This window comes from Oncorhynchus gorbuscha, linkage group LG12 (assembly GCF_021184085.1).
Source record: "Oncorhynchus gorbuscha isolate QuinsamMale2020 ecotype Even-year linkage group LG12, OgorEven_v1.0, whole genome shotgun sequence".
In the NCBI taxonomy this organism is placed as follows: domain Eukaryota; kingdom Metazoa; phylum Chordata; class Actinopteri; order Salmoniformes; family Salmonidae; genus Oncorhynchus; species Oncorhynchus gorbuscha.
In genome coordinates, this window is record NC_060184.1 from 36,575,086 (window position 1) to 36,594,790 (window position 19,705).

The 19,705-nt window shown below is 41.6% G+C and overlaps 1 protein-coding gene and 1 non-coding gene across 2 annotated transcripts; one reads left to right on the forward strand and one right to left on the reverse strand.

Moving 5' to 3' along the window:
* Positions 1 to 7,042: 7,042 nt before the first annotated feature.
* Positions 7,043 to 7,329, reverse strand: LOC123991916. Its single transcript, XR_006831013.1, has one exon. It is a non-coding gene; the product is annotated as a small Cajal body-specific RNA 13 (non-coding RNA).
* A 606-nt stretch (positions 7,330 to 7,935) lies between these two features.
* LOC123990950 (glutaredoxin-related protein 5, mitochondrial-like) lies at positions 7,936 to 18,046 on the forward strand. The gene is made up of 2 exons (XM_046292000.1): positions 7,936 to 8,371; positions 15,454 to 18,046. The coding sequence occupies exons 1-2, from the start codon at positions 8,062 to 8,064 to the stop codon at positions 15,624 to 15,626; spliced, it is 483 nt and encodes a 160-aa protein (XP_046147956.1). The 5' UTR covers positions 7,936 to 8,061; the 3' UTR covers positions 15,627 to 18,046.
* The last annotated feature ends 1,659 nt before the right edge of the window (positions 18,047 to 19,705 follow it).

Here is a 19,705-nt window from a genome sequence, read left to right on the forward strand (position 1 = left end):
CCGAAAGGTTGCTAGTTCAAATCCCTGAGCTGACAAGGTACAAATCTGTCATTCTGCCCCTGAACAGGCAGTTAACCCACTGTTCCTAGGCCGTCATTGAAAATAAGAATTTGTTCTTAACTGACTTGCCTAGTAAAATAAAGGCAAAAAGAAATTAAAAAAACATCCCCAAGAGATAAAATATATAGTGAAAACAATAGTGGTCCTAAAACGGAACCTTGAGGAACACCGAAATTTACAGTTGATTTGTCAGAGGACAAACCATTCACAGAGACAAACTGATATCTTTCCGACAGATAAGATCTAAACCAGACCAGAACTTGTCCGTGTAGACCAATTTGGGTTTCCAATCTCTCCAAAAGAATGTGGTGATCGATGGTATCAAAAGAAGCCCTGAGGTCTAGGAGCACGAGGACAGATGCAGAGCCTCGGTCCGATGCCATTAAAATGTAATTTACCACCTTCGCAAGTGCCATCTCAGTGCTAAGATGGGGTCTAAAACCAGACTGAAGCATTTCGTATACATTGTTTGTCTTCAGGAAGGCAGTAAGTTGCTGCGCAACAGCCTTTTCTAACATTTTTGAGAGGAATGGAAGATTCGATATAGGCCGATAGTTTTTTATATTTTCTGGGTCAAGGTTTGGCTTTTTCAAGAGAGGCTTTATTTACTGCCACTTTTAGTGAGTTTGGTACACATCCGGAGCATATACCCATTATTTTTTAAATATATATATATATATATATATATATATATATATATATATATATATACACACACACATTCAAGGCATGATTATGTTAACAGAAGATACAAAAGTAATGTAATAATTAAAATTACACATCAAATATGATCAAAGTTGTCTTTTTAATTAACCCCCAATGTTCAACTCATTATTTGAATGTTTGCAGCTTCTGACGAAGCTTGTTAATACTAGTACGTCTGTTGAAATGTCAATGTGCTGATTAATCACTGCTTGCTTGAACTCACAATGACACCCATGCTAATTAACTACCTGGCAGTCAGTTTGTTACCAGGCCTACAGCACTGGAACTCATCTGAGAGACACTCCTTACCTGGCCTTATGTTGCCATCTTGTGGCTAAGAATACACTAGTGTAATTAACTTAGTTCAGTTGGACTGCGGTTGCTTTGTTGAAGTCATTTTATTCAGAGGTCTGGATTAGAGAAAGACAACCCAGACATCCTGAATCCCTAAATTAGGTCCTGAACTGACAGCTCTCTCAATTTGTTGAGTTCATAGGCATGTACCTTAAACGGGTAACTTTGTCAAAATTATATTCACAAGTGTAACCATGATTTAATTGGGTCTGAGGTATCTGTAGAACAGAAGGTCAGATGGTGAGGATGAAGAGACGGTAAAGAAGAATCAACAGAACCAGCAGCGCCAGCTCTGACTTTGCACCACAAGGGGGCGCCACATTCCTAGAAATAACACAATCACTGAAAGACCAGAGAGAAACAGCAAACATAAATGATTGAAACATGGAGACAACCAGAACATTGAATTTACCTCGAGTTAACTGAAGGCAATTCCTTGAGACAATTGCAGTGTTGGTGTAATGTTCAGAGTAGAGAATATTCACTGTATGAATGAACATACCCTGATGCCTGGGAATTGCCACTGTTTGCAGGAATCCATTTTTTCTGGAAGAGTGAAGTCACTATGTCGATGAGAAGGATGTGTCCCAATCCTCAGCACTGTCATCTTGTGTGCCCTCCCTGAGATGGACTCCCTCTGTAACCTCCATATCCTTCTCAATTTCACAGCGCAGCAGCCTCCAGAATAGCACAGCAGCATCCAGAATAGCGCAGCAGCCTCCAGAATAGCGCAGCAGCCTCCAGAATAGCGCAGCAGCCTCCAGAATAGCGCAGCAGCCTCCAGAATAGCGCAGCAGCCTCCAGAATAGCGCAGCAGCCTTCAGAATAGCGCAGCAGTCTCCAGAATAGCGCAGCAGCCTCCAGAATAGCGCAGCCGCCTCCAGAATAGCACAGCAGCCTCCCGAGTGGCGCAGCGGTCTAAGGCACCACATCTCAGTGCAAGAGGCGTCGCTACAGTACCTGGTTCAAATCCAGGCTGAATGACATCCGGCCGTGATTGGGAGTCTCATAGGGCAGCGCACAATTGGCCCAGCGTCATCCGGGTCCGGGGTAGGCAGTCATTGTAAATAAGAATTTGTTCTTACCGGATTTGCCAGGTGAAATAAAAAAGTATCTTCCTTTCTCCACCTATTCTCCAAAGCCATCCTCTGCATTCACATCTTCCTCCAAACTCTGCCATCCTATCTATGTCTTCTGTCTTTTGTGACATCTAGCCTCTCCTGCTTAGGGACTGTGTGCTTTCCCTCCCGCTGCTCCTCGTTACTGCCCTGTCCAGCCTCCTTCAAAAGCTCCCCTTCCGATTCATATCCCACCTCGTCAGAGCTCTTCTCTACCCCCTCTAAGTTCTTTATTTTTCTCCTCTTCTACACTCATTTCACACAGTCATGCAACTTGCCACTGTCCTGTACTATTTCTTCCCTGAGATAATCATCCTCTTCACTCCACTTTTTTCTTCCTCCTCTTCACTGTTTCCTTGCTCCTCCTTTCCCCCTCCTCGCCAAAGTCACCCTCCTCCCTCAAAGCTGTATCTTCTTTCCCCTCCTTCGGCACTCACCTCTTCCTCCACAACCACGCTCTCCGACCTCTGCCATCTCTCTGTCGTCCATCTATTTCTATGTCTCTTTCCTGTTGCTCAGGGACTGTTTCCTGCTGTTGTTTGTCACCAAAGGGTCTCTTCTCCACTCACTTATTCCTTTAAATATTCCTGTTTGCCATTTCATTAATGCACTCCTGAATACAGCCCAGTGTTCTGGTCTTTAGACTGGGATCCCTCTCCTTCCTTCTCAACAGCACCATTCCTCAGGGTGACTTGACATCTCCATACGATGTGGCTCAACATTCAGCTTCACTGTCGATCACCTCTGTTACATTCAGATCTAATACCGACCAGAGGGTTTGACTCCAAGCCGCTCGCTGTCGGCTCTAACCCTGATATTACTCCATAGAGCTTCCTTGTTCAGGGCCAGAACGTAACTATACGTGTGTAGACCCCTTTCTCTGGGAGAAGTTGTCCTCGTACAGCGAGCTGTGTGGACGTCTGCTCCTCGGCGGCCTTCTCCGTCCAGATCCACACGTCCTTGTCAGAAGAGTGTAGATCGAGATATAGCAAGTGCCTTTACTCAGACCCAATGGGGCATTTGACCCCCTGGGAATCATAGTACTCCTGATACACTGATTCCAATCTCCCCTATGGTGCTTTGAGGGCCATGTTGTGAGAGATTCATAATGGATACTGGATTGGGCAGACAAAATGTGTTCAGCCAGGGGAGAGGGAGTTATCTGGGTCTCCACTACACAGCTGGAGGTCCTCATCATCCATGGCGGTTGCTCCCTGGTCCTCTCCCAAACCAGAGACAGAATCCAGGTCTGGGCATCTGGTGGAATCAGAGGTCTGGTCAGGGTTGGGGGTCTCTGGTGTTGGTTAGTATTGTCTCTGAACCAGATTACACTCATGTCAAAGTCAGATGCACTGTCCTATTGGAAAACAAATATAATAATTGAAAGAAGCCCTTATTGTTGTATTTTATTAAGAGCCACTGTCTTGTCAAAGGCTTTTAAATAATATTGCCCTATACATGTAAATGGTTGGTTAAGCAACATTTGAAAGAATAGCGTAGTGTGGAACAATTACACATTCATCCAGTCCAGGGTAGTGTTCTAGGAACTGGGACACAGGTTATGGACTGCTCAACTGGAGTACTGTGTGTGACATCTATTAGCAAAAATAAACAAGATATCACAAAGCAGAGAACTGTGTCTACTGATGATACACAGTACATCGTTGTGCAGCAAAAGCCACTGGGCTCATCTAGATGCTTGGTTTCACTGTGTATTAACAAGAAGGGAGCTCACTCTGTAGGTTGTCAGGCTCCAGTAGTGGTGGGATCCCCCAGGCCATACTGTGCTATCCTGAAGGCTTCCTCTACATTCTCCCTGGGCTCTCTGGACAGTGTGTCCCTCATGTCCACTTGGCCGGGATCTATCGACTTAACCAGAGCCAGGAAGGACAGGCCACTGCACCACCACAAACCTGGCACAATAAATAAGGGATAGGCCATTTGTTTACTGTGGGGAACGCACAACATAGGCTACTGTAACAAAACAATGTACAGTAGGCCTATATCAGAACACCTCCAGTGAAACATGGCCGATATTAGACCACCAACACAGTAGGGCTGATGGATCCTTACCAGTTCCTCCAGTAAAGCCATGAGGACCCTGCCACCCTGTCTGTCTCTGAACAGGTCCATCTCCAAATAAAGGGCACAATGGGAGAAAAAAAGTTGATCCACATGTGTTCATTTTTTCCGCTAGTGGTCCTGAGTGACACACTACTCAGCCCCTCAATGTCAAATATAAAATGTCAGGACGACAACTGAAGTGGACTGGACAGTTGGTTAGTGTACTTTCAGAGGGTGTGCCTCAACTAACCCTGTCCAAGTGCATATTTAGCTGCCTGGTGAAAGTCTTCTGGATAGCTTCCCTCTCACCTGAGAGATATGTTTGATGATGTGCCATTCTTCTGCCATTATCACAGACACTGCAGAGAAAGTTCACACGGAAATAAAAACATGGGCTGTTTTGTGAGTGCGGAGAGTAGGAAAAGACAGGCAAGCCCTACAGGTGATGGTGCAATGCACAATTAATATGAAATAAGGACAAATGTGAATGCATATCCGTAAGTCTATTAAAATACAATCAACTTTTAAAAAATGTTTGATTTTATTGATTGTCTCCCTTCAACACCATCTGATAAAATAAATATCCGATAGATTTCATCAAGCCAAGGAGTGATAGGAAACAATGATTGAGGAAAAATATTTGGGTATCAACAAGGTCTATTAAAATATTCAAATTAGCTTGAAGCACATTCAGTTGGCGACCACTTATTTCTCCAATAGATTCTTCGGTTTCAAAGAGATTTGCATTCGTCTGCCTTGCCATCAGGACACTTAGATGTCAGACCCTAACATGAAGAATATCCACATTTTACATTGCTTTTATATTTGTCCAGGCTGTAACAATGTCTAACGAACTAGTGAAATAACTTATTTAGTTCCACAGAAGTAAAAAAATAAAGTTGTGTTGTGTCAAAAATAGAATTTAACCTGAACACACTAGAACTCCTCTACGTTATAATCCCTCCTAGGGCGTAATCACAATTAACCTGGTAATGCAATCCTGTCGTATACAATATCTATCTATACACGAAGTATGTGGACATCCCTTCAAATTTGTGGAGTCGGCTATTTCAGCCACAGCCGTTGCTGTCAGGTAAGTTTAAAAAACAATCTCCATAGCCAGTGGAATAACCTCACTGAAGAGCTGTTACTTTCAACATGGCACCGTCATAGAATGCCACCTATCCAACAAGTCAGTTCATGCAAGAGCTGCCCCAGTCAACTGTAAGTGCTGTTATTGTAAAGTGGAAATGTCTAGGAGCAACAGCTCAAGCGCGTAAAATTATATAGTCTGTCTTCGGTTGCAACACTCACTACCAAACTGCCTCTAGACGCAACATCTGCAGAAGAACTGTTCGACAGGAGCTTCATGAAATGGGTTTCCATGGACGAGCAGCCACACATAAGCCTAAGATCATAATGCGCAATGCCAAACTCAGCTGGAGTGGTGTAAAGCTCGCCACCATTAGACTCTGAATCACCATGTCAGTCCAACAGACAAATCTGCATTTGGCAGCCCCAAGGCACAGTGCCAACTGTAAAGTTTGGTGGAGGAGGAATAGTGGTTTGGGGTTGTTTTACATGTTTGGGCTAGACCCCTGGAATAGTGGTTTGGGGTTGTTTTACATGTTTGGGCTAGACCCCTTAGTCCTAGAAGGGAAATCTTACCTCTACTGCATACAATGGTTGACATTCTGGACGATTCTGTGGTTCCCACATGAACAGTGGGTTAACTGCCTGTTCAGGGGCAGAATGACAGATTTGCTCGGGATTTGAACTTGCAACCTTCCGGTTACTAGTCCAGCGCTCTAACCACTATGCTACCCTGCCGCCCTATAGAGAAATGGTTTGTCAAAATCGGAGTGGAAGAACTTAACTGGCCTGCAGAGCCTTACCGTAACCCTCGTCGAACACCGTTGTATGAATTAGAGTGCTGGCGTTAAGCTAGGCCTAATCACCCAACAGAGCCTTCATAGAAGAGTTGAGGCTGTTAAATCAGCAAGGAGGGGACTAATAAGCTGTTTGATGTGAATGTGTCCACATACCTTTGGTCATGCATTCAAACTTGTAGTAGACTATATCTATACAAGAAACAAATGGAGTTTATATGCAGATATATAAAGACCCTGCCTCTTGTTTGTTAAATCTCAAACTTATGTTAATCAGAAACACAATGCAAAAGGCTCAAGGGAAATTAGCAAACATCCGTCTGAACAGAAACCGTTCTGATCTGGATTAACAGCTGAGGAACATAAAACTACAGTATGTGGCTACACAGGTTTTGCATATATAATTACAATTTCAGAAGCCCTCAGAAAATGCACGCAAAAAAAGTAACCTGAAGTCAATTCTGAAGGTAACTGTTGAAAAAGAAAAGGTTCCACACATACAGACATATACTCTGGTAGCAGCTTCAGAAGGTGGTGTGTGTCTTCATCCAGATTACAGAAGTAGGTGAAAACATCTCCATAGATGTGTGTGAACTTGTGGAGATGTTTTCTGTTGACTGGGTAGAAGACAGATTTCCACAGTCCAGCTGTACTCTGATCCTCATGCTTCACTGTGAGGGATCCCTAAAGGACGACAGGTGAGACCGCTCTGACACCCACCATGATCTACACAGAGAGAGAGAGACAGGGTTTATAAAAAGTATGACAAAGGTAATTGAATACCAAAGCTGGGTCAGCAAACAGCTGGTGAGGGCCAAAGACTGGATCCCAACTTTACAGACACTAGTAATAGAATGTGGCAACTCGACAACGCATGACAGGAAATTCTTCCCCTTGCAAACAATGTCTGGTTACCGCAAATAGCTTTTTCTTCCTGCTTCAAGAAAGGTGAGGGTACATGTGGTTCCGTCACCGCCGTGGAAAGCAGGGTTCTCCGTAGAGAATCTGTCCAAGGAACATCGCACGTGAAACTCCTTAACCTCGAGAAGTCACGCCTTAGCTTCCTTATTTTAATTTATGCAACCTCGTTTCGCCACAAGCAATTGTCCTTGCAAGAGTTTGTCACAAGGTTGCAAATGACTGTGCATCTTTAGCATGTTACACGACCAGCAAGACAGGCCCTGGGGTGTAAGTATTAGTCTAAACTAATATCCCCCCAGTTTCGTCCCGATTAAGACATTTCTGGCAACAGAATCGGCGTAATGAATACGCCCCAATACTTATCTATAGCTAGCTACCTACATACTCACAAACAAACCCCAAACGTTCTCATCAACTTGTGTTGTGAAAACATATATAAAACCCCGTTTTCATAGCATTACAACTAGTATAGCGCTCCTCATAAATTTTTACAAACCCGTGTTGAATGTATGCATGCATGGCTCCTCTTTTCAATCTTCGTTTAAATTATTCTGCTTTACCGGAAGCGGAAGCCCCTAATGACGTCGTATAACCGGAAGCTTATTTTCACATATTACGTTAAAACGTTTAAAAATTACAAATTGTTAGACGATTCTGTTTAAAAATGATCTAAGTAATAAGTATTATTAAATAAATTGTTTTCTTACGTTATTTCTTTACCCACACTTGTGTAACGACTGTTATTGCCGTTTACGTGAACCAATGGCAAACGTGTCGGAATTTATGCTGTCCAATCAACGCTCAGATGTAGTTGCTTCCATCTTGGCACATTGTTTGCGCAAGGACTGAACTAAAAAAGCCATACAGTTTGTACCGTCTTTGGCTAAACTGTGTTGCTGTCTGTCTGTGTATAATTCAACACAATATTTTGATAAAGTCTAACGAAAACCATGAACAACCTAATTCGGTCAACTGTTCGCTGTTTTCGGCTGAGTTCGTCGGTTTATCTACCGAGGCAAGTTGATGGACAAAATGTGTCTTTGCCAACATTGAAGTCTTCGGCCCGGCTCATGTGTTCGGCGCCCTTACAGAAAGATCTTGGCGATATGGTGAAAAAAGACAAGGTGGTGGTGTTTATGAAAGGGACGCCTGCCCAGCCGATGTGTGGCTTCAGTAATGCCGTGGTTCAGATCTTGAGGATGCATGGTGTGAATGAGTATGCTGCATATAACGTGTTGGATGACCAGGATCTCAGACAAGGTCAGTACAGCTAGATACCATTACAGCTATAACGTAAGCTATAGCTACTGTCACTTTTTACTTCCTATCCTACAGTACTAGCCTACTTGTTTTTTAGTGTTTTTTAAATATTTTTGTTCTCGCCTGATTATATTTGAACTTCTTAATAGAAATGGTTTCAGTAAAATGACTAATCTATAGATGTGGCTAGCTGTATGTATGCTACATCACCTTGTCCAAAAGTAGTTGTGCGCCTTTTAAAATGCTATAGTAGGTTCACACAGTTTTATCTGTGTTGTGCAGCAGGACAAAGAGGGCGTGGTTCATGTCAACGTTAAGACGACTAATGCACTGACATTTTATTAGGCTTTTTGTAGCAATTTCTGTGACTAGGATAGTATTCTTCATGTTTACCAGGGTCTAGGAGAGACATTGTGTAGCAGCCTGGACATAGGGAAAGGCCTTACTTCCAACATGAGTGTGTCAGTTGTGGTAGATTCATCTTGCAACACCGGCCACACTGCTGAAATTGGGACATAATCCTAAAGATGGTGCCGTACTGTAGAGCAGCCTTTTTGCGAGCTCCGACCCAATTTAGCTAATTTGTGATTATTTAGCTATTTATTGATACTTTATTTTCACGCAATGTATCCGCTATCATTTCTTAGAACCGACAAAACTTTTGACCATCAGATTGGCAGTTACTTAACTCAATTCAGACTTCGACTCTTTCTGTAATCCCTATCCAATTTTCGCAGTATCCAAGAGGAAACGTAGGCGTTAGAGGCAAGAGAGGAGTCCCTTCGAGGTTAAGGTAAAACCGGCCACCTCTTCCCTCCATTTTATTGGCCAATCACTTGATAATAACATGGATTACTTCTGATCGCGGATTAGCCACCAACAGGACTCGTGTAACTGCAATATTCTCTGCTTTTCTGAAACAAGATAAACCCCATGGGGAGGAGTTTGCGCACGAGTCAACACACCGTTTGTTGTAATTGAAACGGCAATGTAAGTCTTGACCCATTGTTCACCCATCTTGGTTTGCCTGATGGTCAAATGCCGACCCTTCTACCTACCGAGGGAGTTTTCAGCTGTTATCATGACTGTTGTTTACATTTCAAATGACAAGCTGGCACTTAACAAACTGTACAAGGCTATAAATAAATAGGAAAGCTTGTACCCCGAGGTTAACTTCTTCTTTGAAGTTTTATGGCAGACTACACCTATTGGAGTTTTGCCACCACCTACTGTATGGGATATTGAAACCATCCCACTCCTTCAGTCACATTCAAATCACATCCTTACACCAGCTGCCTGTGAGGACCAAGCATTCATTGACAGGATTCCTTACAATGCCTCTGCAGCAAAGTCCCTGAGTCCCAAAAACCGCTCAGCCGCACTCCCAATGATGTCTATTTTCTCTGTTTCCCCCTCTGTTTGCGCTGTGCAGTTGATAACCAAATGCAAACAAAATCCATCGTAACATGCAACATGTTAGGAACCATCTTGTCTCTATTCTTACTACCATTACCTTTTCAACTTCATGCCTTTCTCACTTCAATGCCTCCGGATAGGAGACATTCTGGACAGACCTCATTCTTGCCACCTGTCTCCTTCACCCTAACATGACACTTCAGAAATGCAGGTGCATGTTCACCACCACAATTGCAGCATTTAGGCTCAGCTGGCATATAATATTCCTCCTGTCTACATACACATGACCAAATAATTTACATTTGTCATTGCATGGGTTTGAGCACGAAGGCACTCACAGGGAATCTCATATAACCCAAATACACATAAGGGAGAAACAATGGAATGGATGAAGTGGGCTTCCTCACTCCGTCTACCATGTGGGTCAGTCATTGTGCACCAACAACTTGATCCCACTCTTCACGTATATACTTTGCATTTACTTCTAGCCCCACCCCAGACAAAACACCTTTAATAGGCGCCCTGATTCAAAGAACCACACAGGACACATTCCAATCCGACATCTTCTTGATGCACAAAACGCGCTCCTTCTGTTTCATAGAAATGCAAAACAAATTAGCCCACTTCTTGTTATTCTAATCGACGCCACCTTATCCAACACACCTACAATTTTAATAGTGACTTCAAATGGATCTCCCAGGTAACAATATTGATTTTTTTTTAAAATTAAAACTAGGTTTGCATTTACTAGTTTCCACTAGAGGTCGACCGATTATGATTTTTCGACGCCGATACAGATTATTGGAGGCCCAAAAAAAGCCGATACCGATTAATCTGCCTATTTTTTTTGTGTAATAATGACAATTACAACCATACCGAATGAACACTTATTTTAACTTAGTATAATACATCAATAAAATCTATTTAGCCTCAGGTAATTAATGAAACATGTTCAATTTGTTTTAAATAATGCAAAAACAAAGTGTTGGAGAAGAAAGTAAAAGTGCAATATGTGCTATGTAAGAAAGCTAATGTTTCAGTTCCTTGCTCAGAATATGAGAACAATTGAAAGCTGGTGGTTCCTTTTAACATGAGTTTTCAATATTCCCAGGTAAGAAGTTTTAGGTTGTAGTTATTATAGGAATTATAGGACTATTTCCCTCTAAACCATTTGTATTTCATTAACTTTTGACTATTGGATGTTCTTATAGGAACTTTCGTATTGCAAGTGTAACAGTATAGCTTCCGTCCCTCTCTTCGCTCCTCCCTGGGCTCGAACCAGCAACACAACGACAACAGCCACCATCGAAGTAGCGTTACCCATGCAGAGCAAGGGGAACAACTACGAGAAGGCTCAGAGCGAGTGACGTTTGAAACGCTATTAGCGCGCGCTAACTAGCTAGCCATTTAACTTCGGTTACACCAGCCTCATCTCGGGAGTTGATAGGCTTGAAGTCATAAACAGCGCAATGCTTGATGCACAACAGACATGGTTGCAATATTGGATCCCCCGAGCTAACAAGGTGAAAATCTGTCGTTCTGCCCCTGAACAAGGCAGTTAACCCACTGTTTCTAGGCCGTCATTGAAAATAAGAATGTGTTCTTAACTGACTTGCCTAGTTAAATAAAGGTATAAAAAAATAATTGGCGCCCAAAAATACCGATTTCCGATTGTTATGAAAACTTGAAATGGGCCCTAATTAATCGTCCATTCCGATTAATCGGTTGACCTCTAGTTTCCACTACCATCTCCTTTTGCATTCACCGGTGTAATCCAATTCTTCTCACTGTCATCTACTCTCGACACATCATCTAATTCAAACAGAACATCCGCTTCCGCCAGGCTGCCTGCCTTGTTGCTAGTAATTTATTTCTGCGTCATTAAGACGCTTGATTCCCAATTTCCATTAACAGGTCTCCTTCGCCAATAGGGGCGACAAAGTCCACTGTTACTCTACCCACAAGCAAGAATACAAGGTCCTCCATATCGGCAAATCAGATCATGACTCCGTACTCCTGCTTCCTTTTTTACAAGCAGACCCTCAAACAGGAAGTACCCGTGATTTGCTTTGTTGAGAAATGGTAATCAGAATTAGACATGCTAGCGCTGATTGGAATATGTTCAGAGACTCTGCCGATAACATCGACGAACTAACCACCTCGTCCCTGGCTTTGTTAGGAAATGCATCAGCGACGTCCCCACAGTGAAGGTTCGCTGCTTCCCCAATCAAAAGCCCTGGATTAACACCGGTTGTCGCTAAGATAAAGGACAGGGCTACCACACACAGGACTATCGCAGACAACAACTCTGAGGCTACGGCTGAGGACCGGAACAAATACAAGGCGTCCCGCTATGACCTCCGCAGAGTCATCAAACAAGTAAAAGGACAATCTGGGAATAAAGGCTCTGACACCTGACACATGTGGCAGGTCTACAGTCTATTACGGATTACAAAGAAAGACCCAGCAGTGATCTGCCCAGCGATACCGCTACCAGACGAACTGAATGCATTTTATTCATGCTTTGACAATAACACGTGATGTGCGTGAAGGCCACCACCAACCTAGAGGCTGATCTCACTCGGAGGCTGTCGTGAGTAAGGTCTTAAATCATGTCAATGTAACAGTACTCTTCTTGCGTTTTGTACAATCAATTATCGACACTAACTCCAACTTGTAGCACCAGTCATGGAGATTTATTCTGATAGAAACAGCACAAAATTGCACGTCGTGCAATGCACGGCTCACCATTCAACTCTGCACCTACGCACGCTGGTTTGGTGCATGTTCACTGGGGATGTAGTTTCCAAAATAATACAATTACAATGTAATATCTTAAACAATGTACCTGATAGGAACAGCACAAAATGCATGGCTCACCATCCAACTCTGCACTTACGCACTGTACAAAATATATGAACCCCCCCCACCAGACACAGTAAGTTGCTAGCTAGTATTAGCGGGAATTCTTTACAACAAAATGCACAACAAATATTCTCCAAAAAACGCTGCATCTTATGTGTGATGTTCAAATAACATTTACAAACAAATTTATATAAATTGTACATTGAAATCATCACTTGGGAGTATAAAAATCACTTTTGACGTACAGTGCTTTGCAACCAACAACTTACCGCTGCTTTGGTGCTTGTTCACTGGGACGATTCTAACTGAAACATCCTCCCTCGTAAGAAAGCTACACAAACCAGCCAATAAGATGCCATGTTGAGTAGGTGAAGGCAAGACAAAACCAAAAACCCATTGGCTTAACAATAAAGTGGCAAGGGGAATCACCAATATAACCCTGTTACATCAACACTCAAGGCCGCGGGGCTGGACGGTAATTCCAGGGTGCGTTCTCAGAGCAGAATATCAGAATAGCTGGCAGGCATATTTACGGTCATTTTTAACCTCTCTTTATCTCTAATCCCCACGTCTTAAACTGACCACAATCATTCCTGTTCCCAAGAACACTAAGGCTTCATGCCACAATGACTACCACCCTGTAGCACGGACATCTGTAATCATGAAGTACTTTAAAAGGCTGATTATGGCACACATCAACCACAACCTCTCCCTCAACGTCAGTAAGACCGAGTCTGACATCAACTGGCTCCTGAACAGCTTCTATCCCCAAGTCACAAGACTGCTGAATAGCTATCAAAACGGCTACACAGACTATCAGTTGACACTTTTTTGCATACTCACAGAACTCTACACACTCACACTGACACGACGACACAAACACACACTCCATTTGCTCAAACACAACATGCACACACATTTATACTGATTCTACACACGCTCACACACACTCACATATATACAATCATCATATATGCAGCTGCTACTCTGTTTATCTCATATCCTGATGCCTAGTCACCTTACCCCTATAAATATCTACCTCTTGCTTCAGTATCCCTGCACATTGTAAATATTGTTTTACAACTGACCCCGTATATAGCTTACTTGGTTCTTGTGTTCTTATTTTTATTTCTCATGTGTTCTTGTTCTACATTTTTTTACGTTATTTTTAGTATTATTGATTACGGCATTGTTGGGTTTAGGAAGAAAGGCATTAAAGTTAAACTAGAGGTCGGCCGATTCTGATTTTTCAGAGCCGATACCGATTTATTGGAGGACCAAAAAAAAGCAGATGCCGATTAATTGCCTAAATTTGATTATTTCTTTGTATATATGTATTTGTAATAATGACAATTACAACAATACTGAATGAACACTTTTATTTGAACTTAATATAATACATCAATAAAAATCGATTTAGTCTCAAATAAATAATGAAATATGTTCAATTTGGTTTAAATACTGCAAAAACGCAGTGTTGGAGATGAAAGTAGAAGTGCAATATGTGCCATGTAAGAAAGCTAACGTTTAAGTTCCTTGCTCATAACATGAGAACATATGAAAGCTGGTGGTTCCTTTTAACATGTCTTCCATATTCCCAGTTTAGAAGTTTTAGGTTGTAGGAATTATAGGACTATTTCTCTATACCATTTGTATTCAATATACCTTTGACTATTGAATGTTCTTATAGGCACTATAGTATTGCCAGCCTAATCTCAGGAGTTGATAGTCATAAACAGCGCTGTGCTTTAAGCATTGCGAAGAGCTGCTGGCAAACGCAGGAAAGTGCTGTTTGAATGAATGCTTACGAGCCTGCTGCTGCCTACCACCGCTCAGTCAGACTGCTCTATCAAATATCTAATCATAGACTTAATTATAATATAATAAACACATGTAAATATGAGCCTTAGTTTCCCGATTTGACCATATTAATGACCTATCATTTCGAAAACAAAACATTTATTCTTTCACTGAAATACGGAACCGTTCCATATTTTATCGAACGGGTGGCATCCATAAGTCTAAATATTGCTGTTACATTGCATAACTTTCAATGTAATGTCATAATTATGTAAAATTCTGGCAAATCAATTAAGCTCTTTGTTAGGAAGAAATAGTCTTCACATAGTTCGCAAAGAGCCAGGCGGCCCAAACTGCTGCATATACCCGGACTCTGCTTGCACAGAACGCAAGAGAAGTACCACAATTTCCCTAGATAATATTGCCTGCTAAAGTGAATTTAGTTTAACTAAATATGCAGGTTTAAAAGAATTTTAAGATAAGACTAGATTTTAAGAAAGGCATTGATGTTTATGGTTAGGTACGACGGTTCAACGACGGTGCTTTTTTCGCGAATGCGCGTGTTAAATCATCACCCGTTTGGCGAAGTAGGCTGTAATTCGATGATAAATTAACAGGCACCGCATTGATTATTGCAACGCAGGACAAGCTAGTTAAACTAGTAATATCATCAACCATGTGTAGTTAACTTGTGATTTTGTGAAGATTGATTGTTTTTAATTAGATAAGTTTAATGCTAGCTAGCAACTTACCTTGGCTCCTTGCTGCATTCGCGTAACAGGTGGTCAGCCTGCCACGCAGTCTCCTCGTGGAGTGCAATGTAATCGGCCATAATCGGCGTCCAAAAATCCCGATTTTTGTTATGAAAACTTTAAAATCGGCCCTAATTAATAGGCCATGCCGATTAACCGGTCGACCTCTACTTTAAACATAATGGAAGTGTTGGATGGATATTGGTAATAGTTACACATGTGAACTCTAATTATGTGTCTCTCTTACAGGAGTGAAGGACTTCTCCAACTGGCCCACAATCCCACAGATCTTCTTAAATGGCGAGTTTGTGGGTGGCTGTGACATCTTCCTACAGATGCACCAGAACGGAGACCTGGTAGAGGAGCTCCAGAAGCTGGGAATCCGCTCTGCACTGGTAGACGCCGAAAAGGAATCCAAGTAGACAAACCCGTCGGTCGATGTCCAGTCCAGAGAAAGCTAGAGGTTGACTGTATTGCCCAGTCTCTAGTTTACTTTTAGGCCCGTTAACCCTGCACTTGTGTAGATCTGAGACAATTTGATTAGATATACTTGTAAGCCATATAGGGGACACTCCACCTTGTAAGCCACATTGTGAAAGTTCTCCAAAGACATTGGCAAGGTAGAGCTACTCAATGTTGTTACATACATTTTAGTCATTTAGCAGACACTCTTATCCACAGCAAATTACAGGAGCATTTATAGTGAAGAGCCTTGCTCAAGGGCACAGACAGATTTTTCACCAATTTGAATCGGGGATTCAAACAAGCAACCTTTCGGTTACTGGCCCAACGCTCTTAAACACTAAGCTACATGGCCAGTAATTTCAGATCTACACAAGAGCCCAGGGGGACAGGGGCTAAGGGTTGATTTGGGATTGGGCATTTGAAGTGGTGGCTGAGCCCCAGTGTCCCTTCCACAAGCCCTATAAGAAGGTGTGTGTGATACTATAGAACCTGCTGAAGACCAAACTGCCCTCAGGTGACTAGGATATGAGATGTCAAACCAACACTCATATGATACCTCCAAAACCCACTGCCTATACAGTGCCTTCAGAAAGTATCCACACCCCTTGACTTTTTCTACATTTAGTTGTTACCGACTGAATTTAAAATGGATTAAATTAAGATTTTGTGTCACTGGATAACACACAATACCCCATAATGTCAAAGTGGAATTATGTTTTTAGACATTTTTACAAAATAATTAAAAATGAAAAGCTGAAATGTCTTGAGTCAATAAGTATTCAACCCCTTCTTGGTAAGCCTAAATACATTCAGGAGTAAAACATTTATTCGGTTGCATTGACTCACTGTGTGTAATAATAGTGTTTAACATGATCTTTGAATGACGACCTCATCTCTGTACTTCTAACACACAATTATCTGTAAAGTCCCTCAGTCGAGCAGTGAATTTCAAACACAGATTCAACCGCAATGGCCAGGGAGGTTTTCCAATGCCCTGCAAAGAATGGTACCTATGATGGGTAAAACAAACTGTTAACACAGACATTGAATATTCCTTTGAGCATGGTGAAGTTATTAATTACATGTTGGATGGTATATCAATACTCCCAGTCACTACAAAGCTAAAGGGTCCTTCCTAACTCAGCTACTGAGGATGGATCAACAATATTGTCGTTACTCCACAATACTAGCCTAAATGCCATGGTGAAAAGGAAGCCTGTACAGAATACAAATATTCCAAAACATGCATCCTGTTTGCAATAAGGCACTAAAGTAAAACTTCAATAACTGGTCAGGAAATATCCTGAATACAAAATGTTATGTTTCGGGCAAGCACAACAAATCACTGAGTACCACTCTTCATATTTTCAAGCATGGTGGTCTCTGCATCATGTTATGGGTATGCTTGTCATCGTCAAGGACGAGGGAGTTTTAAGGTAAAAAATAAACAGAAGAGCTAAACGCATGCCAAATTTGAGAGTAAAATCTGGTTTAGTCTGCTTTCCAACAGACACTGGGAGGCAAATTCAGCTTTCAGCAGGACAGTACCCTAAAACATGAGGCCTAATATACAGTAGATTTGCTTACCAAGACCACATTGAATGTTCCTGTGTGGCCTATTTACAGTTTTGACTTAAATAGGCGTGACAATCTATGGCAAGACTTGAACATTGCTGTCTAGTAATGATCAACAACCAACTTGACAGAGCTGGAAGAATTTTAAAAAGATGAATGTGCAATTATTGACCGATCCAGGTGTGCAAAGATGATACTAAGACATATTGACTCTGGTGTGAATACTTGTGTAAATGAGATTTCTGTATTTCATATTCAATACATTTTCTAAAAACATGTTTTCACTTTGTCATTATGGGGTATTGTGTGTAGATGGTTAAAGGGCAAAAAACGAATCCATTTTGAATTCGGGCTGTAACAAAATTTGGAATAAGTCGAGAGGTATGAATACTTTCTGAAGGCACTGTATATGTTAAGTTTTCAAATGTAGTATCTCACGCTTATTTTCACTGAAGCATTTGTAGGTCCGCTCAAACGCAACAATCCACTTCCACTTTTCTTTCTTCCTCAAGATGTTCACTTACCGGTATTTAATTAGAGAAGGGGAAAGTAATGTAATGGGTACCTTGCTTTTTGTCTTGTCTAATTTGTCAACTCAGTAGTCATGTCAAGGAAGGAAGTACGGGAGGTGACACTTTTTCATGTATTCAAAACAGGGCCCTACTTCATGACAATCAATACATTTTCACCTGCTGCTTACATACATGTATTATCTAATGCTCATGTAGTACACTGTATAATTAATATATTTTACATTTAAAGGATATATGTATTTGATCAATTAAATATTTTACAACACAAATGGGCAGTGTCCTGGAAATTCCTGATTTGGATTATGTTGCACTCTGGTGCTTTTCAGGCTATGGGTAAAGTAGTTTGAAGTTGGTTTACATCAGTCTACTGCTCTTGAAACAATTGCTTATCATTTGGTTGCCAGAGGCGCTGGTTGTTGCTTTAGGGATCTCTGTGCCCTGCCTGTAACATGATCTAGCCTAAGGGAAATACTTGAGATGATATGGCCTATACCTCCACCTGCTCTCTCAGTATACAGTTGAATTTTACATACAGTTAGGTTGGGGTCATTAAAACTCGGTTTTTCAACCACTACACAAATTTCTTGTCAACAAACTATAGTTATGGCAAGTCGGTTAGGACATCTACTTTGTGCATGCAAGTCATTTTTCCAACACTTGTTTAGACAGATTATTTCACTTAATTCACTGTATCACAATTCAAGTGGGTCAAAAATGTACATACACTAAGTTGACTGTGCCTTTAAACAGCTTGGATAATTCCAGAAGATTATGTAATCGCTTTAGAAGCTTCTGATAGGTAAATTGAAATAATTTGAGTCAATTGGAGGTTTACCTGTGGATGTATTTCGAGACCTACCTTCAAACTCAGTGCCTCTTAGCTTGACATCGTGGGAAAATCAAAACATATCAGCCAAGACCTCAATACTTTTTGGAGAAATGTCCTCTGGTCTGATGAAACAGAAATATAACTGTTTGGCCATAATCACCATCATTATGTTTGGAGGAAAAAGGGGGAGGCTTGCAAACAGAAGAACACCATCCCAACCGTGAAGCACGGGGGTGGCAGCATTATGTTGTGGGAGTGCTTTGCTGCAGGAGGGACCGGTGCACTTCACAAAATAGATGGCATCATGAGGAAGGAAAATGTGGATATATTGAAGCAACATCTCAAGACATCAGTCAGGAAGTTAAAGCTTGGTTGCAAATGGGTCTTCCAAATGGACAATGACCCCAAGCATACTTCCAAAGTTGTGGCAAAATGGCTTAAGGACAACAAAGTCAAGGTATTGGAGTGGCCATCACAAAACCTCAATCCCATAGAAAATGTGTGCAAAACTGAAAAAATGTGTGCGAGCAAGGAGGCCTACAAACCTGACCACCTTACACCAGCTCTGTCAGGATTGGCCAAAATTCACCCAACTTATTGTAGGAAGCTTGTGGAAGGCTACCTGAAATGTTTGACCCAAATTAAACAATTTGAAGGCAATGCTACCAAATACTAATTGAGTATATGTTAACTTCTGACCCACTGGGAATGTGATGAAAGAAATAAACGCTGAAATAAATTACTATTATTCTGACATTTCACATTAAAATAAAGTGGTGATCCTAACTGACCTAAGACAGGGAATTGTTCTAGGATTAAATGTCAGGAATTGTGAAAAACTGAGTTTAAAATGTATTTGGCTAAGGTGTATGTAAACTTCTGACTTCAACTGTATTTTGTAACCTAAAAGCTGGTTCTATAGTTTGTTTCCACACTGAGGCTTATCAGCTCAATCCTGTTAGGGGAACATCAAAATCATGACAACTAAAATAAACTAACTCTTCTGTTCCAATCGGTCTTGCTCCAGTCCAAAACCAAAACCTGGCTACAGACCCCTTCACTGAAGAAATGTGGACTTGGTCACGTCACGAGAGTTTAA

Bases quoted from the DNA above. Each gene is read 5' to 3' on its own strand.
- LOC123990950 (XM_046292000.1), top strand. From the start codon at position 8,062: ATGAACAACCTAATTCGGTCAACTGTTCGCTGTTTTCGGCTGAGTTCG. The intron at 8,372-15,453 runs GTCAGTACAGCT...TCTCTCTTACAG, and splicing joins TGACCAGGATCTCAGACAAG to GAGTGAAGGACTTCTCCAAC.